This window comes from Panthera pardus, unplaced genomic scaffold, assembly GCF_024362965.1.
Source record: "Panthera pardus isolate Hobbes unplaced genomic scaffold, ASM2436296v1 HiC_scaffold_2, whole genome shotgun sequence".
Taxonomy (NCBI): domain Eukaryota; kingdom Metazoa; phylum Chordata; class Mammalia; order Carnivora; family Felidae; genus Panthera; species Panthera pardus.
In genome coordinates, this window is record NW_026526765.1 from 115,481,833 (window position 1) to 115,507,639 (window position 25,807).

Sequence of the window (25,807 nt, forward strand, 5' to 3'; positions counted from 1 at the left end):
AGGATGTCAGTATCAAGATGCTGAACGTGACAGAGTTTCAGCGCTGAGGCAGGAGCTTACAAGCTGTTCCATCCCACCCCTACCTAGCACTTGTATTCCCTGGTTAATTTCTCAAGTGCATTAGCTCACTGTCTCATTTGGTGGCCTCTAGCTACATGTAGCACTTGAAATGTGGTTGGTCCAAAAAGGTATGCTGTGAATATAAAATATCAATGACCTGCTAAAATGAAAGTGTATATTGACTATATTTTGAAATGATAAGAGTTTTGACATACTGGGTTCTAAATAAAATACATTATTAAAGTTGATTTTACCCATTTCTTTACCTACTAGAAAATTTGAGATTACATGTGACTTGAATTCTTTTTCTATTGGATTGTGCTGCTCTAGAGACTTGCAACACATTGGTAATTTTCATCTGCTTAGTCTTCTCCCAGACTGTGATATAGGAAATGGTCAATAGGCAACATGACCGAATATGAGAAACTACTGGTTTGTGTCTTTGGATGGTATCTGTGTCACAGAGGTAGTTACGCTCTGCATGGAAATACGGAAGTTACATAGGAGAGCTGGTAAAGTGACAGATATGGAAGGTGATTCATAGCTGGTTTGGGTTTATACAGCTCTTGAATGCCTGGAGCCCATACCTCCCTACCTCTCTTCTAGACATTTCTTCCTAACTAGGACAGCAACTTGAAACTGAAAAAAAAGTGAGCATTTTGTGTCTACCAATAGCTTAGCAAGACAAAAGGGTAGTTTTCAGCTTCTGTAAAGCCTGTAAATCCAGGCAGTGATGAAGAAATCCCAGAAATGGTGTTCTGCTGGGTTTACTTTTATTGAACAAGTAGTTGAACAGACAGCATTGTGATCAGGAGATTTTCAAGCACAGACAGATGGAGATATCTCTGTGCCCTTGGATCACAGATTCTAGGAGGAAAGAGATGGGAAAGACTGAAAGTCAGTGAGTCCATTCCCCCAACAGCACTGTATCATTTTCTATAGTAAATAATAAGCTCTGAAGAATTCTTTGTATATACAGATGGTGAGAGGCAATTCAGAATTAGGGCATATATTTTCCCTCATGGCTTTCTCCAATTCTTCCATCATTTGTCCTGGAAGAGAAGATGGATAGTTTAGGTGCTAGAAACTCAGAGATATAATAGAGATGTGGGCTATACATTTATAGTTATGTTGTAGTCAGAGAAATCCACAGATCCCTGCATTCTGCCAAGAACTCACCATTTAAAATCACTTCCACATTTATTCAATTGATTCAATGAGTACTGAACACCTAGTACATACTACCTGTTGAGACAGATACAAATACGAACTCTGTGCTTGATTACATGTGGTCCTCATGGTAATGAAAAGAGGTAGGTGTCATTAACATCGTTTGACAGAGCAGGGAACTGAGCTCCAGGGAAGGCTAGTGACTTGCCAAGGTCTTACATTTGGTCAGAACTTAAATCCAATTCCTCCAACACTAATGCTTTACTATTACAGCTTCTTTGGGTTGTAAGAATTTAATCATCTCTCTGATTTTTAGAAGAAGGCAAGGGCCTCAGGAAGTTTTCTTCCATATTACTGTGCGTTATCAGCTAGTACCACCTGGAGCACCAGCAGCACTGTTGTTCCAAACCTAAACCTCCAGTTTAGTCCTCACATCCACCCCAGGAGATTTACTTTGGTTTGAAAGTGGAAATCTATGGTCTTGTTACATCTTTGAAAATCTTTGTCAGGAAATTTCCTTTCAAGGTAGCTAATTTTTATTTAATTGAGATATGTAATCCCTTTTCTAGAGCTCCTGGTTTTCAGAATCTCCTGATAACCAAGGGATAGTAGCAGAGCATAAGCTCTGAAGTCAGAAGACCTACACCAGACCCAAAATGTAATATTGAATAATTCTGATAATTGCAGGATCTTCCCCGGGCTGATTTTCTATAAAATGGGAAAGATAATAACCCCTGTCCTAATCACAGGCCTACTGTGAAGATGCGCACAAGGAAAGAGCACATAAAATTCCGAGTTACATAAATCATAGTAGTTATCGTACAATAGAAAATACTTCTTAGATATTAAGTGTAAGTATGTGTTCTAGGATCCTCGGTCTGTTATTCCAGGAAAGTTGTGATCTGGCGTTTAATTCATTCTTCAGACTCCAGACTGTCTTATAGAATCTTTCTATACAGGAACAAAGTTCAGGCAATAGGTTTCGACCTCCAGGACACGCATCATCATAGTCATCAGAGCAATGCTGGGCCATCACCCACCTGTACCACCTTGGTGTATCCAAGATCACACCATGAATCCTACAGAGGGAAATGAACCCATGTTCTGGACATCTTTTGTTCTAATGATTTATTCCATCATCTAATACCATAAATAAGTCCTGTTGTTAATAATGTCTGTTACATAATTCTAGTGGAAAGAACACACCCAAAAATGAAAGGAAGGCACTCTCTTACAAAACCTTTTAAAATGCTTAGCCCTGGCAACTTCCTTATTTGAATAAATACATCTTATCAGTATTTCCTATGGCAAATTCCTCATAAAGTACTTTTTGTCAAGTTGTCTACATGAGATAACAGCATGATATGGTCTGAGGTGTGGTCTTTAGGATTCACATAAAGAGTATTTTTACATCCCTGCCCTGAGTTATATGTAACAGGGTATGTTTGTGAGATGGGAGGGATAATATATTCTGTCAATAAGGAACAAACCACTAAGAATTTAAATGTAATAGTTAAAAAAGAATTTATATTTAATAAGACAGCAAACACAATAATAGGAGTAGAGCAAAAGTTTATACCTTTTCTTTATGGATGTGTATAATCCAGAGAAAAGAGGTGACTGTCAAGCACACAAGAGGAAAAAGGAAGGTCTCCTGATTTCACCCCTATACTCTGCCTACTCTACCTGGCCTTCTAGCTGCTAACGTAAAACCCAAAACACCTAGCTTACGTCTCTTATTTTTCCAGTTTGCCATGTCAAGGCTCACTGAGTAGTTCTTTTGAACATGGTCTCATCTAGTGTTGCTTCGGAGCCCCAAATCTGGCAGAGAGGTTTCCAATTCCATTATTGCCAAAGCTTTTTACGGCAGTGGAGTGGCATGAAACCAGTTGTGAATAATAAGAAATATTTTTTTAGTAAATGTAATTGATTAAAATATTTTGTTTTATTGAATACAAATATATATTTTAACATCGAATGTAAATTTATTAAGCTATAATTTGTTAATATTATTAAAAATACATAAGCACTCTACCAGGGTCTGTTACTCTAAGTTTATACTATGGACTCTTTGTCTAACTTCATACTTTGGTCTCTTCAACATAATAATAATAAGTGCCATTAGTTTGTAGACACTGTGCCAAATACTTAAAAGTCAGTATTTATTGAATATTTTCAATAACTTGGTGAGATCTTTGGTTTAGATCTTTGATTTGCCAAAGGTCTCATATATGAGGAATATAAAAAACTGAAATTTAAACCCCTAGTTACCTGAATAGTTTCTCTTATTTGAAAATTCCTACATTTTCCCCCAAGTTACATATCATCTTGCCTGAGGAAGAGCATCCTCAAATGCAATCATCAGGGAGAATGGCAAACCCAATAATGTGTGTCAAAACGTCTTTGCAGGGATTTAAGAAAGACCAGCTGTTCATGCCGGGAAACAGCTTAATGCACTATGAAGTGCAAGAACATGTGGCTTACACAGAAATGGTTGAAATTTGGTTCTGTCACTGTGTGACCACTCTCAATCTTTGTCCTGTCTTTTTATGGTAGATCACAGAAAATAAAACCTACTTTGCAAAAGTCGTATGTCAGGGACATTGCTTATAAACAATCTATTAATGATCCCAGTAAACAGTAAATATTTTAAAATATTAACTATTATATTATTATCCCTGCATATTTCAGTAATTAATTATCTTCACAAGGAAGACGTGACCAGTTCTGGGGTCACGTGACCCAGTATCACTTCCCTAGCCGAGAAACGTCCATCAGCCAGTGGAAGACACAGAAGCAGAACCACTGCTCTGACCAGAACCAGTGTGGCTCTGACACTGTAATCACGAATGTGGTGTACTTACAGATGCTGGCACATCGAGAGGTGTTGTTCCTGGGGTGCTGTTCTCTTCACACCTCCCTTCACTGCGTATGTGTGTGCTAGTCTGGCGTATTCTAAAACAGAACAGAGGAAATTTAAAGGCTGGAAAAACTCACAGTTATAATGAGAAAACAACAACAAGGATCAATGTGGGTGACATCTGGGCATCACACCAGAACTGAAATTAAAGGTAGGACCTGGGATCTGAATTCAACTATTTTCCAGTAGGGATCACCCAGGTTCAGTCCTCTCTTCAGATTCAGCTCCAAATTCATTCCCCAGTCCTAGATCCATTCCATCGCATTTCAATCCACCTATCTACTTATGAAATTGTTCAACATTGGAAATAAACCTGGAAACTATCTAGTCCAAAGCCATTATTTTACAGATGGGAAAACTAGATAATGTGGGATTACAAAATATAATACATATACATAATAAAATACGTAAAATATACTAAATATAGAATATAGATTTTATAAAATATAACAATACATAATCAGTTTGAATTTTATTGCTGGAAAAATCTTAAAAGGTATGAAATTTTAATGCCTCTCTTAAGAAATATCATATATTAAACATCTACTTGTTTGCCTCTGTGATGAGAAACTCACTATCTATCAAGATAGTTTGCCTTGTCTTTGGACATTGCTCAAGTCAAAATGGCTTCCCTCTAACTTCCTCTGAGAACACAGAAACCAGTACTATTCTCTCTTGCTTGGATAGCCTGGATCTTCTCTCCGTAATATATATTCCCAGTTCCTTTAGGTAAAAAATCCATCCTGGGGCATGCTTTATTAATATTTTTACCATTGAAGTGTGTGACTCAATGTTCCCTTGACTAGAGTATCACTTGTTATGGGTTTATACAGTTAATGGAATGACTAAAGAACACTGAGTGGATAATTTAGGCTCTGACCTTTACAGTAATGGGAAGTTGAAAATTTTCTGGGCTGAAGAGAAGGCATATATAAAACAAATTCCTGAATGGTTGCATTCATTTCTTGAATGGAGATTTCTTAATTCTTAAAACTCTGTAAGATCCATGGATGGATTTCAAGAGATTTATGAGCCCATAGATAATAAACATACAAATTATTAATGTTGCTTCATTTTTTTTCTTTTCTGGAAAGAGGTAACTTTCTCCATATCGACAAAGAAATTTTTGATCCCCAAATGTTTAAAGAACTACCACCTTGGATATAACAGTAGTGTAGTGGAGAGAAAAGAAAACTGTATTTAGATCTAAACCAACAAGGTTAAAATCCTGTCTGATCTACTTCTTAGCTTTGCGACTTTAAACAAATTACCTAGACTCTCTGAGCCTCAGATTCATCCTCTGTACAATATAGTGAGGATTCAGTGAAAGGATTAAAGTGCAAGTGCTTTACCTACAGACATGAGAACACATAAAACACTCTTCAGATGTTATTCTAAGTATATGAACTGCAGAGGGTACCATCCTCACATTCTGACCTTTGCTTATAGTGTCCTCAGAAGACTAGAACATACATGGACTACAGTGTAAATCTAGGTGGGGTGAGGCAGGATGGAAAAGTCAAGATTTGTCACCATGCTTTCACTCCTAGCTGGTCCAATGGAGGCTGGGAATGGAGGGGAGGGTAAGACAGTATTTGAGCAGAAAAGCAACAGAGCTAAAACCAATGATGACAGTATTAAAACAAATCCCTTATATTTAATTTCAAATAAAAATGGCAATTCTTCTTAACAACCTAGTGAAGTCAGCTGGCTCAGAGAACAGTGTGCATTTCTCCAGTGGAAAAACTGAATCTCCGAATGATAATATGCCCAAGATGCACAAATCTGAGAGCCCACAGCAAGTCTGCCATTTGTTCCCAGTTGCTTTCTCTTGCATGACACCACTTCTTCACCAAGAAGACTTGGAGAGGATCTGAAATACCTGGCTATCAGGTAGTCAATAGGCCCAGTAGAGGTTATAGGCTGGGCTGACTCAACATAGCAATAATTCTCAACTTTTTCCTTTTTATATAGTGGGTGGACGATGTTCACATTCTCCTGAGTACACAGGGGCTAATAGAAACTTTCTCTAATTGTTATAACCCCACCACTTTTCCTTTTTCTTCTACTCAGTAAAGTATATAAGCAATTTAGCCAAAAGGATAATCTTCAATGTTCTCTATTTTATATATGAATAAGATCATCCACAAATTTTGAATTTTTAACTGTTATGGTTAGTAAATTGGTACAACACACCTCAAATTGCTATCAGTGCAGTACTGTGGGTCAACACCACAGTCAAGAACCTCTACCCTTGAAGATATAATAGTGCAACTTGTAGACTTACAGGTTTTCATGACAGAGCATGCAGGGATTGTTGTATGTCTGGCCATCATCACCACAGACAGGATGTAAATTCTTCGGGCAAAGGTAACCCATCTTGGGTAATACTCGGTAGTGTTTGCACATCTCAGAATCCTGAGCAAGCAAAACATAAATCAGATTTTGTCAATGGCACTCAAGAGGGATGGGCTTGGAAAAACCTTTTGATTTCCTCAGTCACATCTGAATAAAAGATTTGTAAAGGAACTGTAACATAGGTCATAGGCACTCACTATTTAAAAATCAACCAACCCACTTCTAAATAACTCATGATTCAAAGTAATCATAATGGAATGTAGAAGTGTTTTGAACTGAATGATGACAAAACTACCAGATATCAAATCACAGCAGCTAAAGCAGTGATATGGGGACAGTTGTAACAATTTTATAATTGGCAAAGAAGAAAGTTTTAAGATCAGTGACCCAAACTTTCATGTCGAGAAGCTAGCAAATAATAAACAAACTAAATTCAAAGAAAATAGAAGAAAACAATAATACAGAAGAGAAATTAATGAAATAGAAAACAGAACAAAGCCAAACACTAGTTGTTTAAAAAGATTAATAAATTGATAAACCATTTGCAAAACTGATAAAAAGTCAAGAAATATACATTACCAATATTAAAAATAAAAAGGGGTTTCACTAGATATAGATATTAAAGAATGATGTGGATATGTTATAGCTATATGCCAATAAACATGACAACTTAGATGAAATTAATAAATTCCTTGAAAACCACTCTTTGAAATAGACTGAAAAGATAGAAAATTTAATAGTATCATATCTGTAGCCATTCATACAGAAATACTTGTTTGCTAGTGTAGTTGTTTAGATAAATAATTAAAACATCCAAATGGACTGCTTTAGATTATGGTGAGTTCCATATTAATAGATAATCAGGGAGAATTTAGATAAGCACTGTCTATGAATCACTGACAAAGGTAGGACTGAACCACATATATCCTTAGTATTTTTTCACGTATCTGCTGCTACAAGGTTCAAAACTACTAGGATAAAGCATTATACAGAAGCAACAAAGACAGGCTGCTTTTCTTTTTTATATATATTAAAAAAAAATTTTAATGTTGATTTATTTTTGAGAGAGAGAAACAGAATGCGAGCGGGCGAGGGGCAGAGAGAGAGGGAGACACAGAATCTGAAGGAGGCTCCAAGCTCTGAGCTGTCAGCACAGAGCTGGATATGGGGCTTGAACTCACAAACCGCGAGATCGTGACCTGAGCCAAAGTCGGATGCTTAACTGACTGAGCAACCCAGGCATCCCTGCTTCTCTTTTTTCTTATGTAGTACAACAACTCTGAACCAAGTATAGTTGATTCTACCTTCAGAGCAGACCCAGGATCCAACCACCTCTCATGACTTCTACCACCACTGCTGTGGTATAAACTACCTCCATCTCTTCCATTGATGACTGCTATGACTAGCCAGCTGTCCAGATTTTGCTCTTGCCGCCCTGTAGTTTATTTTCAATATAGTATGCAAAGTTATTCTTTTAAAAAATAAATCAGATCACATCACTCCTCTTTATAAAACCTTGGTTCAGAATGATAGTCAGTGTCTTTATTTTTTTAATATTTTTTAATGTTTTATTTATTTTTGAGACACAGACACAGCATGAGTGGGAAGGGGCAGAGAGAGAGGGAGACACAGAATCTGAAGCAGGCTTTAGGCTCCAAGCTGTCAGCACAGAGCCCGACATGGGGCTCGAACTCATGGACCATGAGATCATGACCTGAGCCCAAGTCTGATGCCCAACCAACTGAGCCACCCAGGGGCCCCTCAGTATCTTTAGTCTGGTCTACAAAATCCTATATAATATGGCTTTCTGTTACTTTAATGACCTCCTCTTCTATGGCTCTCTTTGAGGTTACTCTATTTCAGCTACACTGGATTCTTTGCTGTCTTTAACCCCTTCCTTGGAGCTTTGCTATTCTTTTCTTGGAATGCTGTCTTCTCACTTACATGTATGGAATCAATCCCATTAGGCCTTGGTGTAAATGTACCTGTGCAGGCTACTTAAAATTGTATCCCCCTCCTTACTCCGATCCCAGCACAATGTAGCAAACTACATCGTTATTTTATTTTATTATCCCCTTGGATTTACGCTTTATTCATTTATGTTATCGATTACCTATGTTCTTCAAATATAAACTCCATGAGTGTAGACAGTTTCGTCTGCTGTGTGTATGGCTATCATTCTCATACACATAAATAATGCTTGGAAAATGTGGGTGTTCAATAAACATTTGTCAAATGAATGGATGGATGATGAAATGAATAATGGATATGGTTCTCATCTCCAAGGAAAAGCTCAGCTCAAAATGAGATTGCACATTAGGAAGAACCTTGATGAGGCTTCTGGTCTGCTGGCAATACCTCATTTCTTGACTTAGGTGCTATTATCACAGGTGTGGTCCCTTTGTGATATTTCATGTAGCTGTACACTCATGAAAAGCATACTCCTTCTATATGACTATTATACTTCAGTAAAATGTTTAAAAAAAAAAGAACAGTGAATAAATCTTAAATGTTCTCAACACACACAAAAATGGTAATTATATGAGGTGATGGCAATGTTTGCTAACACTATGGTGGTATCATTTTGCAACAAAGAAGTGTGCTAAATCCACACACTGTACATCTTAAATTCACACAATGTTATATGTCAATTATATCTCAATAAAGCTGGGGAAAAAAAGAACAGATTTGTGAATAGTTTATTTTCATGCTTATGGGATTCCTAGTGAAGTGTCTAATTTACTAGAAATATGTCATTACTATGTATTTCACTAGTGCAACTCATCTATTATCCTACTTAAATTGGGCAAATAATAAGATAAAATTCATGTTTGATACTTTTCTTTCTTTTTTTCTTGGTCATCGGACTAGGTGCTAAAGTCTTACTTTTCGGGGCCAATTTGATATTCTACTTCATGAGTATACTTCATGTTCTCTTACCCCCCTTTCCTCCTTTCTAGTCCCCACCTTGGCAAAGCTCTAAAAAAGCAAACAGTGGGGCGCTTGGTTGGCTCAGTTCATTAAGCGTCCAGCTTCGACTCAGGTCATGATCACACGGTTCATGAATTTGAGCCTGACATTGAGCTCTCTGCTGCCAGAGCAGAGCCCACTTCAGGTCCTCTGTCTCCCTCTCTCTCAGCCCCTCTCCCACTCGCACTCTCTCTCTCAGGCTAATTTACACTAAGGTATACATTACTGATGGCCTTCAACTTGTATTTTGAAGAAGCAAGTTTTAACCACTGTGAATTGCTGATCGGTGGAATTTCACAAGTTTGAACATGCTCAGCATACCTCTCTGGGCTATTGGGAGGAGGGCTGGTTTGGGGATGAGGAGCAAAAGGAAGCTGGATGAGGAGTCTTTCTGGTCTGCTAAAATTATTTATTGGACCACATGAGCAATAAGTCACATTCATGTTTTAAAATGTTGAAAACGTACTAAATTGGCTTGGAGCAGGACTAATAATCTAAAAGAGCACAGAATAATATGCCCAGTCATCCCAGAACTCTCACTGAGCATGAACTACAGACAAAGGATTTGGAGTTACACTGGATTAGCCTTTCCAAGGCCTTTCCATGGCCTTTCCATAGAAATGAAGTTCATGGAGAGCGAGTGGCAACACGCCCCAAGCATAGGTGCTTTAAGTTAATGAGTAGCTTTTCTGAAGCAGCCATTCTTACCAGAGAAGAACTGGAGGAAGCTGGGCTGTTTTTCTCTGCAGAAGATCTAAAGTGGGATGACTTTTCTCGAATTCTTGCCCTTTCCAAAGCTTCTTTTTGACTATAGAAGAAGACAGAAAGTAGTTTAAAGGTATAGCCACAAAGACTACCTCCTATAACTTCCAGGGGGATGTTAAGTAACCCTGAATAAAATGTGATATAGAACATTCAACCAGAGGATGATGTAAAGAAAGGTACACAAAGGCGAACTGGTTTAGAGTGCTCATCACTTAATCGACATATAACCTTGGACAAGTTGGTTCAATTCCTTGAGATTAGCTTTCCTAGAACATAAAAAGAGGGTAGTATTGATGATTCTTATCTCCAGGAACATACTACAAAGAGCTAAAAAAAAAAATACTGATTATTATTATCATGTTCACACAGTGTTTTTCATAGCCATGCTCATTAATCTCTACCATGTCCATTGTCCCCAAATATGGTTGTTTGTCAAAATAACCTAGAAACCCTTTCTAAAAAACAAGTTCCTTAGCTCTGAATTTTCTGACAATATATTTTGGGGTGTAAAAATCTATATTTCTTAAAAAGAGACTTCTCTGATGAGTCTGATCTAGTCACAGAACAAAGATTTGGAACAATTTCTTGTAGCTATGATCCTGAGAGTTGAAAACAATTTTTCTTTTGAGTGACACAGTTAGTAAATATCATAGTTAGAATTTACACCTGGATTTCCTGTCTCCAAGTCCAAGTGTTCTTTCTCCTATACCAGGTGTTCTCAACTTTTAAGGGCCTTGAATCTAAAGACTTATTTTAAGGATTCCATTGGTTTGTGTGCACACATTTATTTAACCAGCAGCTCCTAAAAATGCAATTTCCACATATCCTATCTCCATGCTTTAATAAAAACTCCTTTTTGCATTGAAAAATATAAAAATAAAAATAAAAATGCAATTGCCCCACTGAAGAGGGTAACAGGATCCTCTTACTCACATGATAGTTCTGCACATGTAGCACTTGTTTTTGTATAACTTTCCATCAGCACCTCGCACGGGGTCATTCTCTCGCGTGCACATGAGCTCATCATTCCTCACGTACTCCCGAAAGTTACTGCACTCATCCTAGAAAATGAGAAAGGGCAAGTGAACAGGATTTTCCCCCTTCTTGGCTTGGTGGCTTTCTCAAGCTTGATTTCAGAAAGTCTTTTCTTAGCTCTGAGTTCAGACTCAGTGCACTTCCCCTGTCAATGTAGGCCAAGGAGCACCCAGACTTTAAACTTTCCATCCCCCACTTCATTCTGAATCTCTCTGCACTGGTCCCAAAAATGCAGGGGGGTAACTCTTGACAGATCTCCTTGTCTCCCATACCCTTTCCTTCCTTGCTTCCTTTCTTCCTTTCTCTCATTTTCCACATGAGGTGTACTCTTGACCCAAGGACAATATCACAGGAATCTAATGCTACAAATGTGATTATTATTGCAAAGGACTGAACATGTCTTCTTTGCATTGAAAAGTAAATAGAAAAGGCAGCATCACACATACACACTATTGAGTCATTGATGCTCAGAAAGCCATCTGGAGGAAACAGAAAAAAGACATCAAGGAGAGAAGCTGAAGAGGAAGCTTTGAAATTAGTTTATATTACCTGAATTGTAAAAATCAATGTCAACAAACTACCTGAAACCTCATTTCACATTTAGTGTCAGAGATAAGCATGCAGTTGAGGTTGTAAAGATTTTTACACTCTATTTTTCAATCCCTATTTCTCCCAAAAAGGAGAGAATAAAGCAATAGTGGACACACACTGCAGGAGAATTCTCTACAAAATTGAGAAAAATGTTAAACCTTAAGGACAGAAAAAAATGTTGTTATAACCAAAATGCAAATATTAGCAGAGTCTCTTTTCTTTGAAGCAGAACATTAGCATTTTTATTATCCAAAAACTGGAGAATGTAAGATGCTGAGGATAAATGGCAAAATAGTCATCTTCATATCTTTTAAGAAATAATCTTTGTGGGGTGCCTACGTGGCTCCGTGGGTTGAGTGTCCAATGTGGGCTCACGGTTTGTGAGTTCCCAGCCCAGCATCGGGCTCTCTGTTGTCAGTGTGGAGCCTGCTTTGGATCCTCTGTCCTCCTCTCTCTGTTCTGTCCCTCCCCTGCTCGTGCTCTATCTTTCAGAAATAAATAAACATTAAGAAAAAATAACCTTTGCGTCATTTGAGGGCTTGGTGTTTGATTTTTCTTCATCGTTCTTTTTTCTTTCATTAGCTTCTCGCTCACTGCAGAATAAAAAAGGCTAGATCATTTTTTTATAGGGTTATTAGTGAGTTTTTTAAACTAAGTATTTCTCTAATTGTAAACCTTAGCAAATCTAACACCATTTTCTTGTATCTAAAAAATATCTAATATCTATCTATATATATATTTACTAATGAGTCCTAATTGTTGAAATTGTCATAATTCATTTTTGGCAATGTTATCAACTTTCATAAATTCAGCTACTATGATGTCACCCGAATGATATATGCTCCTAGAAGGCCATTGCATGTTTTCCTTAGTAAAATATTTGTATGGCCCTCATGTGGTGTGATGTTTCATTTCTCTTTTTTCTTTTTCATATTAAATTAGAACTGAACTCTCCAATATTCATTTTCATTATATAGTTATATTGCTTTAAAGTTTATAAATGTTTAAAAAATATTATCTCCTTGAATCCCCACAGAAAGTCTATTTTGTAGTAATTTCTTCCTTTATATATAAGAGGAAGTGAAACACTGCAGAGTGAACTGGCGTGTCCCGTGTTCCTCAGCTCCTGAAAGTCCGTGATTTTGGCACACTTTACAACAGCTGTCTCCCTGTCCCAGATGCTCCAGGTACAATTATGCTTCTCATTATCAAAATGAAAATTTCTTATGAGAGTGTTCTAGAAGCTTACTGTCCTCTTCTAAAGTGAAGGTCTACTATATTTTTAATGTGTGATGCCCAGGGTCTTAACTTTTAAATTAAAAAGAATTATCTCTAGGGCACCTGGGTGGCTCAGTCACTGGTTGAGTGTCAGACTTAGGGTCAGGTCATGACCTCACGATTTGTGGGTTCGAGCCCCACATTGGGCTCTCCAGTGTCAGAGCAGAGCCCGCTTCAAATCTTCTGACCCCCTCTCTTTCTGCACTTCCCTGACTCACTCTCTCTCTCTCAAAAATAAATATTAAAAAAGAGACAAAAAAAACATTACAAAAAAATAACTATCTCCTCACAAATGAGCACAACGTGCCAAAGTGATTGATAAACCTCTTCACGTACAAGATGCTCTGACACATAGCACACTTGTTGACGTGCATCTTGCCATCGGGGCCTCGAACAGGGTTATTTTCTCTTGTGCAGATAAGCTTTCCCTCTCTCACCATGTTCCGGAATTCATGGCATCGATCCTGAGGAAAAAAGAGATGTTACCATGATAGTCTGATCTCTAAAACTTAAAAAAATTTTTTCCTAATGTTTATTCATTTTTGAGAGATGGAGAGAGACAGAGCACAATCAAGGTAGGGGCAGAGAGAGAGGGAGACACAGAATCCAAAGCAGGTTCCAGGCTCTGAGCTGTCAACACAGAGCCAGATGCAGGGCTCGAACTCACAAACCGTGAAATCATGACCTGAGCCAAAGTCGAACGCTCAACCGACTAAGCCACCCAGGCGCCCCTGATCTCTAAAACTTTAAATGTAACTTGCGAGATATAAACTTATAATACTTAAGGGGGGAAATAAAAATCTAGAGAAAACAAAATGTTGGAGATGGAATGTGTTTCAAAGGAACTTTATTCAATATCTGCTTATGAAGTTAGAATCCTCTCCATAGCATCCCAGTGGAATTTTACTGTGTCAGGCAGCCTGTAGTGTGTTAACACAATTTTCAGCAGGCTGAGAGCTACACCTGTCTCCCTGCACCTCTACGTAATACTCCACACATACAAAAGCCCTGGAATGAACTGAAAGATGCTCTCTTGGCAAAAATCAAGTCTGTATTATCATATGCCAGGCATTTTGTTGTGTGCTCTAGTGGATTTCCTTGGGTTGTCATAAAAAAAACCTAGAAGATAAACATTCATTAGCCTCATTTTACAGATGAGAAAATAAGGCTCAAAGTGATGAAGTAATTAAAGTCAACATTGGAATCGTGTTCAGAAATCTGTCAACAAGCTTTCCCGTCTTCTGGGCTTTCACCTGGCAGAGAATAAAACTCCTAAGCACTTGTAAGAAGGTAATGTGGCTTCGTACATTCAATGAAAAATAAGAACCTTAAAAAAAAAGGCAATGGAACGGAGTCCACAGGATCTGGAAATTTTTGGACATCTACAGAAATTTGTAAGTTCAAAGAGCCAAAGTAGAGATATGGGAAGATGCCCTTGAAAGACACCGCTAGTAACCTAGATGATAGTTAACCTTCTTTCTTTAAAGTGTGATACCCATGAACAACTCTAGAACTACTTTTAACTGCAGCAGTAAAAAAGTCCTCTGGAATTGAATACTTGATCCAAATACTAAATATCTCACAGCCATCATTTTTGGGAGTTGCTGTATTTCCTTTTCCATACACTCCAAATGTCACACACTTATGTTTATGATAGCACCATATTGCAATCTTTGCTTTATGGGTGCAATCTCCGGCTTTTCTATTTATTACCTCTGTGTAGTTAACTTCCCTTGAGTTTTTCTCAACTGAAAAATTGCAACAGTACCACCTACTGCATTGATTTTGGGAAGGCCTGTTTATTAGTTTTTTTAAGGAGGTATAACTGACGTACAGTATTATACTAGTTTCAGGTATACAACATAGTGATTTGGCACTTGCATACTTTGCAAAATGGTCATCACAATAAATCTAGTTACCATCTGTTACCATATAAAGTTAATACATTGTTACTGACTATACTCCCCATGTGTACTTTATATCCCCATGACATTTATTCTAGAACCAAAAGTTTCTACTGGGCTGGTTTATATGATGATGCATGTGTTCTGTGAAAAATTTTACTTTGCATTTGTAGGTAAGACCATAGTTCTCTTTTTGCCACAAAACACACACAGACAATGTCTGGATATTTTTCATATATGAATGTAGAGAGTATTTTTTGTTTGAAATTTCTAAAATAGATAATTAAAAAAAGAAAAACATTGACCAGGATTACAAATAGAATAGATGGCCCGAAGAGATCATTTAAAGTTGGATAACAAAATCTTTTCTCAAGCCCATTCATTTACCAAAATGCATATGCCCAACATATTTTTAAAAAATGAAAATTACTGGGGCGCCTGGGTGGCTCAGTCGGTTAAGCGTCTGACTTCAGCTCAGGTCACGATCTCGCGGTCCGCGAGTTCGAGCCCCGCGTCGGGCTCTGGGCTGACGGCTCAGAGCCTGGAGCCTGTTTCGGATTCTGTGTCTCCCTCTCTCTGCCCCTCCCCCATTCATGCTCTGTCTCTCTCTGTCTCAAAAATAAATAAACGTTAAAAAAAAAATTAAAAAAAAAATGAAAATTACTATTCATGGTTCATTTTGTAAGTCAGTATAGACCTAATGAAAAGTTCCCTCATTAATGGGAAAACTTCCCTGGGGAAACTTCACAATTTCTCGTTTCTAATTGGAGTCCATAGATGGATTGGAGGAGATTGTGCTGTGTCACAGTCTATGTGTTAGTATTATAAAGCACTGAACATTGTTTTTTCTATTATTTTTTTAATGTTTATTTCTGAGAGAGAGAGACAGAGACAGAGACAGAGACAGAGACATGGGACTCAAACTCACAAAACAGGAGATCATGACCTGAGTTGAAATAAAGAGTCTGATGCTTAAACGACTGAGACACCCCATTGTACCTTGAACATTATTTTTAAAGCCCAAATTGGGGGCACATGTGTGGCTCAGTTGGTTAAGGATCTGACTTTGGCTCAGGTCATGATCTCACGGTTTGTGGGTTTGAGCCCTGCAGTGGGCTCTGTGCTGACAGCTCAGAGCCTGGAGTCTGCTTCAGACTTCAGTGAGCCTGGGTCTCCCTCTTTCTTTGCCCCTCCCCCACTAGCACTCTGTCTCTCTCTCTCTCTCTCTCAAAAATGAGTAAACATTAAAAAAATTAAAAAAAAATGTAAAGCCCAAATTGAATACAAGATGACACTGGACCACCAAGTCAAGAACTTATCATCAGAGCTCCAAGTTTTTGATATTTGCTTTCTTGTTCGTAATTTTGGTGTCTGTTTGCTTAATTATTTGTTTATTTGTTTGTTTTAAAACCTCAGAGAAGAAATCCCCTTGATAACAACCAAAACTTGACACTTGTCACTGGTCCTGTAAACAGGTGGTTAAGTGCATCAGAGTTGCTTTTAGGGCACTGGTTCACATGCTATTTCTTTGCCACATCTGGCCAGGGTTTCCTGTTTATCATTATGCCCACAATGAGTGGGTTCAGTTGGCATTCCATCAATATTTGTTGAAAGAATTAACCTTACAATCAAGCATCCAGCTTTAAGTGTTAGTATGTCTAACACGCACTACCTGGTTTTCATTGCTCTTTTCCCCTGCGTTTCTCATGTTGTCCTCCTCTTTCTTTTTTTTTTCAGCTGCTTCCCTTTCCCTTGAAGAAAAAAATGGGGGAAAAAAAAACAAAAACATTTCAGCCAGAGTGAACAAACACGTCATTAATAATTAGATCTGTTTTATTTTTTTCATTAAAAAACATTTTTTTAATGTTTATTTATTTTTGAGAGAGAGAGATAAACAGAGCATGAGTAGAGAAGGAGCAGAAAGAGAGACTCATGGAACCCGAAGCAGGCTTCAGGCCTTGAGCTGTTAGCACAGAGCCTGATGCAGGCCTCGAACTTACGAACCACAAAATCATTACCTGAGTCAAAGTCAGATGCTTAACTGACTAAGCCACCCAGGCGCCCTGATCTGTTTTAAAAAAAAAGTCATTTTCTCAAACTGATGAGAAAGGAGAAACAGTTATTATACTGTAATATTCACAATTAAAGCCCCATTTTTGAAAAATACTCACAGTTTGTCCTTACACATGGCACATTTATTGCCGTGTGTTTTGCCATCTGGACCCCGAACAGGGTCACTTTCTCGGGTACAGATAAGTTGCCCATTTTTCATTTGGCTTCTAAACTCATCACACGTATCCTAAAAATAAGGAAAGATGATATTGGAAATGACTATTTTCACATAGTATTTGATTGGGCTTGAAAGTCTGAAGATTTTGACTCAAGAGTCAGGAAGCCACTTAACCTTGCTGGGAGGCAATATAAATGACGTACAAACATGACCAGATTCTAATTCCTGGAACCTATAAATATGCTACCTTACATGGCAAGGAAAAATTAAGGTGGAAGATAGAATTAAGATTGCTAATCAGCAGACCTTAAAATGGTGACAGATTATCCTAAATTATCTGTGTGGCTCAGAGTGATCACAAAGGTTCTCAGGAGTGAAAGAGGGAGGCAGGGAAGTCAATATCAGAGTGATGCCACATGAAAATGATTCAAGTGGACACCGCTAAGTTTAAAGGTGGCCATGAGCCAATGCAGGAAGCCTCCATAAGTTAGAAAAGGCAACGAAACAGATCTTCTCTACAGCGTCCACAAAGAAACGCAGCCCTACTGACACCTTAGTTTTAACACAGTGTGAGATCCAGTTAGGACTTCTGAACTCCAGAAATATAAGATAATGCATCTGTGCTGTTTCAAGCCACTGTCGATAGCAATTTGTTACAGCAGCTGAGCCTCATTCTCCCCATCTATAAAATAAGGTTAAAAAAATGTATTTGACCAGGTTGCTGAGAGAATTAAATAAACTACGATTTATAAAAGTGCTTTGTAATGTGTTAGACTGAAAGATTTCCGTTTGGCATGAAATTTCCACACTGAACAAGTTATCAGCAATACTGACGTTTATGATGGCTTCTGACCTTCTTAGGGCAAAGATCTTAGCTGGCAACATTGACATTCTCTTTCTGTATTTTTGATAGCCAAGTGTTGACTTACAGAAAGACCGTTTTTATCAAAATCTAGTTAGTGACTCACCTTTTCTGATGCTGATTGAGTCTCATTTGATCTATAGTCAGAGTGCTTATTTTCCTCTGCTTCTCTTTCTCTGGAAGAGACAAGAGTCAATAGTCATCCTGTTAGCAGAAACTCAGGTTTGGAAGGAGCCTTTGAGTTCATATCCTACATTTCCTTCACAGAGAATCTCTGTGCATCCTCAAAGCTGAGAGTCAGCTTGGTTATTAAGAAGCTTCCTCATCACAGGGTCTATAGGGTAGATAGGTATTCTAGGTAGACAAACTCAAGTAATTTCAAAGTCTCCTTTATTTGTGTCCAAATTTACCTTTAACTTTCGTCCTTTGGACTTCACAATCCCAGGACAACACAGAACAAGTTTGCTGAACCCATTAGCTCTTCTCGATATTAACTCATCAGATATTTAGAGGCAAGTTTCAAGTCTCAGGCCCAGTGTCCTCATCTTTTCATGCTATGTCTTGGTTTTTAATACCTAACCAATTCACCAGTCTAGTGCCTTGACTTGTAGATCAACCCATTAGGGTATTAGTTTTTAAAGTATGGAACCCAAGATAGAAAGAAGATAAGTAATCTAGAAAATACCTTAGGATCATGTTTTTGTTTTTTTTTTTTTTAAACTCTTTTCTGATAAAATATTTATGCCAGTGGTCTCTAAGTTTTCATGCACATTAAGAAACACCTGTGAAACTTTTAAAAATTCAGATCCACTGACTATCCCAACAGGTTTACTGACAAGATCTAGACTGGGACTCTGTAGCCTGATTTTCAACAAGCCAGGTCATTCGGATGCAGTTGGCTCAAGATCTAGTACATTTACTTTTCTTTCCAAGTTTCATTTGGTGTTGTACACAGAACAACATGTGTATGTATGTATATAACATATATACATATATATATTCTTTTTAGGGAGTTCCCTTTGCATGTATAAGAAATAGGGAAGTGGCAGTAAAATAGATCCTGAAGATTCAAACAAATATAAAGTCATGAAATTTTAATCAAGTACTATTGGATGAAGAGGGTACTGTAATGATTCAGTTTAATGCCACTCGAGGGATAATCATGGCTCTGATCAAAAGCCTCCAGTGACCTCTGATCACACATGGAATAAAATCCAATATCCTTCTCTTGGCCTAAAAAAGCCTTATTTAATGTCCCCATACTCATTTTCTGCAATCTTCTATGCAATAATTTTGAGACATGATGACCTCCTTTCTGTTTTTCAGCTTGGTAATTTTACATCTTCAAAAGTTTTCACTGGTTCTTGCTCTGCCTGAAACTTTCTTCCTCTAGATGTCCACATGGTTCACTTCACTTACTCTTTACGGGTGTCCCTCACACGCCAGGCTTTCCCTGAACACCATAAATAAAGCAGCAACTGCAATCCCTTTATGTTGCCTTACTCTGCTTTATTTTCCTTATTACCATCTAGCCCTGTGCTATGTAGTTATTTGTTTATTTATTTATAACTTGTCTGTTCTATATTACGTTATAATTACATGGCAGGAACTTTGTCTTGTTCACATGAAGAATGCTTGTCCATGACCAGTGCTTATTACAATGCAGACAGTCAAAAACCATTCATTGTCAGATGAGTGATTTCTAAAGATTGTAAGAAATATTCCATGTATGTTGTGTTTTGTTAAATACTCCAGATGAGTATCTTATAGTATAGATGACAATTATTACATTGGCAAAATTTTATCTTATACATTTTTTGCATTGGAGAATCGTCATTTGTTCCTTAACAAAATTATCTATTAATATATGTGGCAAAAAGAAGCAAAGTCCTAAGTGAAATGCTCTCTCAGTTATGTTAGTCATATCTGCAAAGTACAAGTTGTGCAAAAGGACAACACAGTGTAGTGCAGGAAATCATAACATTAGTTATTATTTATTACTATTCATGCTGATGCCTATTATTTACTGGACACTACTGATGGTATTAATAGTGACAATTCACATTTATTGAATGCCTTCTTTGTGCAAGGCACTGTGTAGAGAGTTTTACCTGGTTCTTTTCATTTACCTTTCAAAACAGACACTAGTGGCTATGATGATTATTGTTGCCTCTACCACCATTATAAATATGAGCAGATGGAAGCCTAGGAAAGTGGAATAACCTGTCCAGAACATGAAGCTGCAATTATCTGATGCTAAAACCCTAGCACTGCTCTACTCTACTGCCCTGCTTCTATTGACAAATTTTCGTAATGTGAATAAATATTAGGCTAGTATTCAGAGGAACTGGATTCTGATTTTGGCTCTGAAGTTCACTTCCCCATGAGACCCTGAAGTTAAAAAAATTTCAGGGGCGCCTGGGTGGCTCAGTCGGTTAAGTGTCTGACTCTTCGGCTCAGGTGATGATCTCACGGTTTCGTGAGTTCAAGCCCCGCATTAGGCTCTGTGGTGATGGTGCAGAGCCTGCTTGGGAGTCTCTCTCTCTCTCTCTCTCTCTCTCTCTCTCTCTCTCTCTCTCTCCCTCTTTCTCTCCCAGCCCCGCTCTGTCTGTCCCCTACTCACGCTGTCTCTGTCTCTCTCAAAATAAAAAAGTTAAAAAAAGAAAAATTTCAGTTTTTCTCATCTGTAAAATGCAACATTTGAACTAATCAGATTTTCTCACATGGCCTACACTATCACAAGACTGTAATTTCTTTTCAAGGAGAAAGGTGAAAAAGATGTATGTGTGGAGAAGCATTAAATGCTTATTAAATTCATATTGATTAAGTGTCATAATTAATAGCATTATGATATATGCATCAAATTTTAAAACTGTGAGTACCTATCAAGGTCACCCAGAAAACTATCTCCGTGTACAAGGGTGGTTATGCTCCTTGACCCAGTAACACAAATCAAGAGTGGCTGAGTTGGATCAGAAAGCACTCCAATTCAGTACACTCACCATGGGAAAACACACAGAAGAAACACTCTGGATTATGCAATAAATGTGTTCCACACACACCGCAAGAAACAACCCTCTTAAACTATGCTGGTCAACTATTCCAAATTACCTTCGCGAACTCTCCACAGGACTTAGGCATTATATGTTCTAAAGAGAAATGCTCTATCATGATGGCAATTGCAGGTCACAGAATTATGAGAGAAAACAGACTAGGAATCAGACAATGATTAGCTGCCATTGCTAAGGCTCATTGTTTCTTACGGGATACAAGGGAAAGAGATAATACTTGGGAATTAACAAAAACAATTTTTCAGGAGGGAGCTATAAGTAAATGAGAAATAGCTAGTCATTCAGCTTTGAGACTGCCAGCTGAAAGAAGTACTTACAGTATCTCCTTACACATGGTACATTTATTGTTGTATGCCTTGCCATCAGCGTCACGTACAGGATCACGCTCCCGAGTACAGGTGAGTTTTCCGTTTTGCATCTTTCCCCGAAACTCTGCACATTGGTCCTGAAAAAGGAGAGGAGAGTAGGTCTCTTGGATTACTTGGTTTGTTGCATTGTTAAGTTCATGAAACGATTTGAGTTTCTGTTATTACAATGTCCAGCACTGCTATCTACAGAGAAAGAGGGACTGGAATCACCCATATTCTAAGAGGTCAGTTGTCATAGTTAATGATGTTGCTTCTAAGGTTCTACACAAGGAAATTATAAAGCTGGCTGGGATTTAATAGCACAGATGAAGGGTCGGCAAACTATAGCCTATAAGACTAATCTATGCAGCTGTTCTTATATATGGGGGTTTTACAAATCAAAACTTGAAACACACCCTCAACTCATTCATTTAGATATATTTATGGCTGCTTTCCCACAATAATGTCAGAATGGAATAAGAGAAACAGAGTCCATATGACTCACAATGCCTAAAATATTTGCTATCTGGCCTTTTACAGAAGAAAAAAAAAAGCTGACCTCTGGTGTAGACAGAAGGGAGAAAGAATTGCTGGAAGAAAGTACAAAGTTATACAAAATGCTAAGGAAGACAGGCTCAAGACAACTGTGGAGAAGACAAACAGGGGACTTTTGAGTCCTCATTCCTGAGAGTGAGGATGTAGCCTCCTTAAGGAGAAAAGATAGAAAAACAGAATAGCCAGAATTTATCAAAGACATATGTCAGGCCTGTGTCAGATCTGGAAGCAAAGAGAGGATCTTGATATCCGAAGGTCGTAAGAAGTGAAATCAAGCAGCTGTAATCTTATGCAGTAGTGTTCACAGGCCCAAGGACTGGGTTTATAGGCAACACTGTCATTCTGACTCTTAAAAATGTCTTGGCAAATGTGCTAAAAACTTGCCTAAATTATTTTATTTTGTCCCTGTAAGAGTACTGCTAGGTAAGGGAAGCTAGAGTTCAGCGACATGAAGTAATTTATTCAATGCTGCATAATGGGTTGCAGGGTCTACCCCTAAACTATGTGGTTCTGAAAACCATGCTCTTTCACCATATTATGCTGCCTTGGGTCAACAGAAAAAATGCCCTGAAAAAGTGACCCTATCGAAGGAAAGAGAATAATAGAAGAAAATAAAGAGCATGTGATGCTGCTGAGGACTATCTCCATGTTTATACCACCTAACACTCTTATGATCAATTAATGGCCTGAGAGCTACACTATATAAAAAGGGGTCAGGAGTCTGGGATGAGGTCATGATGTTAATTATTTCCAGGGTTAAAGAAATCAAAACGAGCCATAGAGAGACTAAAATTTGCTGAGATATTACCCTGCAGTTTCAAGGGGAAACTCCCCTGTCCTTCAGAGAACGCTTTCAAACTCAGCCTGACATTCATTCCCCTTTATGCCAGGCTCTGCCATGGTGCTCTTGTCAGACACTTGCGTCCACCCTGGTCGTGGAAATTAGAGGTCCTCTCACCTGCTCTTTCCCTCCTCCGCCACCACCACCATGGGAACTATGCCCCGCAGCGTTTCTCTGATCTTCCTCTTCTTTTCTCTTTCTTTCTTCATCTTCTTTCTGGCTGGAAATTAGAAAGGGGGAAGTACGGAATAACAGATTACAGAGAGCAGAGCCCATTTCTGTGAGTTGCTCATCGTGTGACCCAAATAGATTTGTACAGAATCCACCAGCATTTACTGAACATCCACTATGTTGCAGGCCCTCCTTTGAAAATAGAAAGACGAATTACATGGAGTCCTTCTGCCTAGAAGAGCTCTCACTACTGTAGAGGAAAACCAACATGTACACAAACACAAGCAAGGCCACGTGAGCGGTTTACTACCACTTCCTAAATGCTCACTGTGATTCTCCAGCTGGATTCTTCTCAAACACCTCATATTCAAGAGGTCCAACAAGAACTACCTCCTCCACCAAATGTGTCCTTGCTCCTGGATTCTCTACCATTCATGAAGAAGAAAACACTAGAGCCATCTCTGTCCCCTTCCCCGCAGCCCCCATGGCTGTTGACACTGTGACACTGTTTTCACATCTCCCATGTTGATCCATTCACCTTCCCTCTTATTCCTCTGGCTCTGATGAGATCTAGTGGCTCCTGGATTCCTGCAAACCCCTACCATCACCAGTAGCATTCTGAATCTTAGTCTTTTCCTTCTCTTTCCCCTCCTTTTTATTGTTTGTGTATGGATCTTCCCAAAGGAACCATATTTATGCCACTTACTCTCTTACCCGAAAAATGTTAGCAGCTTCCCACTATGTATAGCATTGACTTCAAAATCCTTGATCTGGCATTCAAAGCCAGCAAAGTGGCTAAGTTCTAACTAAACTACATGACTTGCTCTTTGTTGTTCAGATTACTGTTTTCTTAATTTCAGAGCTTTACCCATGCTGTTGCCCTCTGCCCCTCTCATTCCTTCCTGTACAGTTCATACCTTATCCAAATTATAAAGACCAGTTCTATTCCCCCTATAAAACTTCCTATTAACTCTCTCTTCCCTGAAGTACCAGAATACACTGTACACATCATTTTTCATTTAGCAGTTCCTCCCTCATATTTTATTAACTTGTACCCATGTCTAATCTTTAGTCAACTATATGATTTCTGAGAAGATTATTTAATCCATCTATGAACAATCATTATTCATGTTGTACATTGTAGATAGTCAGTAAATGGCTATTAAATGAGTTAAATATTTTATGTGTACTTCTGAGCTTTGTATAAAGAATTTATTTTCATTCTGTGAAAAATGTGATATTTTAAAAAATGTAGGTAGAAGAGTTAGACTGATAGCAAAATATGTGTATTATATTCCCAGTGGTAATTATAATCTAGAGAAGGGATCCATTTGACAGCAAAGGACCTAAAATTTTACCAAGAAAGATGTTGTGATCTATTAATAGGTAGGCTCTACCCCAGAACTAAGAGAGAATGTAACAACCTAGATATATTGTCTATTTCTAGAAGTGTAAATCTTGGCCTTTATAGAGGAAGATTTGCCTAAAAATGCTCTACAGATAATAATTTGCTCCTTTTATATGTAAAGAAAGGACAAACACAATGTATATTATTATCCTGGCTCTTTGCCTTCCACCATATCTTCCAGCTCACAGCAGGGGCTTCATTTGTGTACTCACAAGACAGCTTTACACATGGCACACTTGTTGCCGTGGGTCTTGCCATCTGGGCCACGCACGGGATCGTTTTCTCGTGTGCAGAAAAGATTTCCATTTTGCAAAAGGCTCCGAAATTCACTGCATGTATCCTAAAGGAGGAGAAAGGGCAAGAGTAGGGGTATTTTCTTATAAATTACTTTGTTGGGTTCCTACTAAGTGCTTCCTAGAAACAATAAAAAATGACCTATAGATATATTTTTTCCTGGCGATTGAATTTTTCAATCAATTCCTACTAAACACACACGATTTATTTATTTATTTTTCTTTTTTTTTTCAATATATGAAGTTTATTGTCAAATTGGTTTCCATACAACACCCAGTGCTCATCCCAAAAGGTGCCCTCCTCAATACCCATCACCCACCCTCCCCTAAACACACACGATTTAAAAAGAGGTTTCTCTTCCTTTTTCCTTGAGGTGTAACCCCCAAATCCAGACTGAATCTGCAATCACACATAAGACTCGTTTTTGATGGGGGCAAGGAAATGACCACAAATTTGAAAAAATATACTTGGAATCAGTCTTTTTTTTAAGCCAAGAAAATGTTATCCTAGATATCCTAGTGTACCCAATGTATTATTTTTACTTTCCCCCAAATGCTGTCACCAGAAATAAAGGTAAGGCAAGGAAAACAACTGATTTCACCAAATGTGGTCATCGAAAACTACATGGTGGGTTAGGAGTAATGCTAGATTTGGTGTCCAGAGGTCTAGGTTTCAATTCTTTTGTTTCCATTTTTTAACTGTGAGTACTTTGAAATATAAAGATGTGGATTCAGATACCAATAGTCCCACTGCCTTTGTAAGCAAGTTGTTCCTTCTCTCTGGATTTTAAACCTTCATTTAAAACTCGGGAATGAAGTAAATCATATGTTTGCCAACTATGGCCTGTAAGCAAAATCTGGCCCACCACCTCCTTAAATAAATAAAGTTTTATTGGAACATAGCCATGCCCATTTGTCTGCATATCATCTACGGCTGCTTTACAGCTACAACAGCAGAGTTGTGACAGAGACTGGATG

The 25,807-nt window shown here is 38.1% G+C and overlaps 1 protein-coding gene across 1 annotated transcript in view; it reads right to left on the reverse strand.

The window, feature by feature from the left end:
• Positions 1-813: 813 nt before the first annotated feature.
• SPINK5 (serine peptidase inhibitor Kazal type 5) overlaps positions 814-25,807 on the reverse strand; it is a 74,850-nt gene continuing 49,856 nt past the window's right edge. Inside the window, exons 21-33 of the mRNA XM_019414237.2 lie at positions 24,749-24,876; positions 23,075-23,177; positions 21,532-21,659; positions 18,250-18,319; positions 17,223-17,350; positions 16,724-16,802; positions 13,484-13,611; positions 12,390-12,462; positions 11,177-11,304; positions 10,187-10,286; positions 6,438-6,568; positions 4,095-4,185; positions 814-1,112 (exon numbers count right to left, since the gene is read on the reverse strand). Of these exons, the coding sequence (XP_019269782.2) occupies positions 1,104-1,112; positions 4,095-4,185; positions 6,438-6,568; positions 10,187-10,286; positions 11,177-11,304; positions 12,390-12,462; positions 13,484-13,611; positions 16,724-16,802; positions 17,223-17,350; positions 18,250-18,319; positions 21,532-21,659; positions 23,075-23,177; positions 24,749-24,876 (1,296 nt within the window). The 3' untranslated portion in view covers positions 814-1,103. The remainder of the gene's footprint in view (positions 1,113-4,094; positions 4,186-6,437; positions 6,569-10,186; positions 10,287-11,176; positions 11,305-12,389; positions 12,463-13,483; positions 13,612-16,723; positions 16,803-17,222; positions 17,351-18,249; positions 18,320-21,531; positions 21,660-23,074; positions 23,178-24,748; positions 24,877-25,807) is intronic.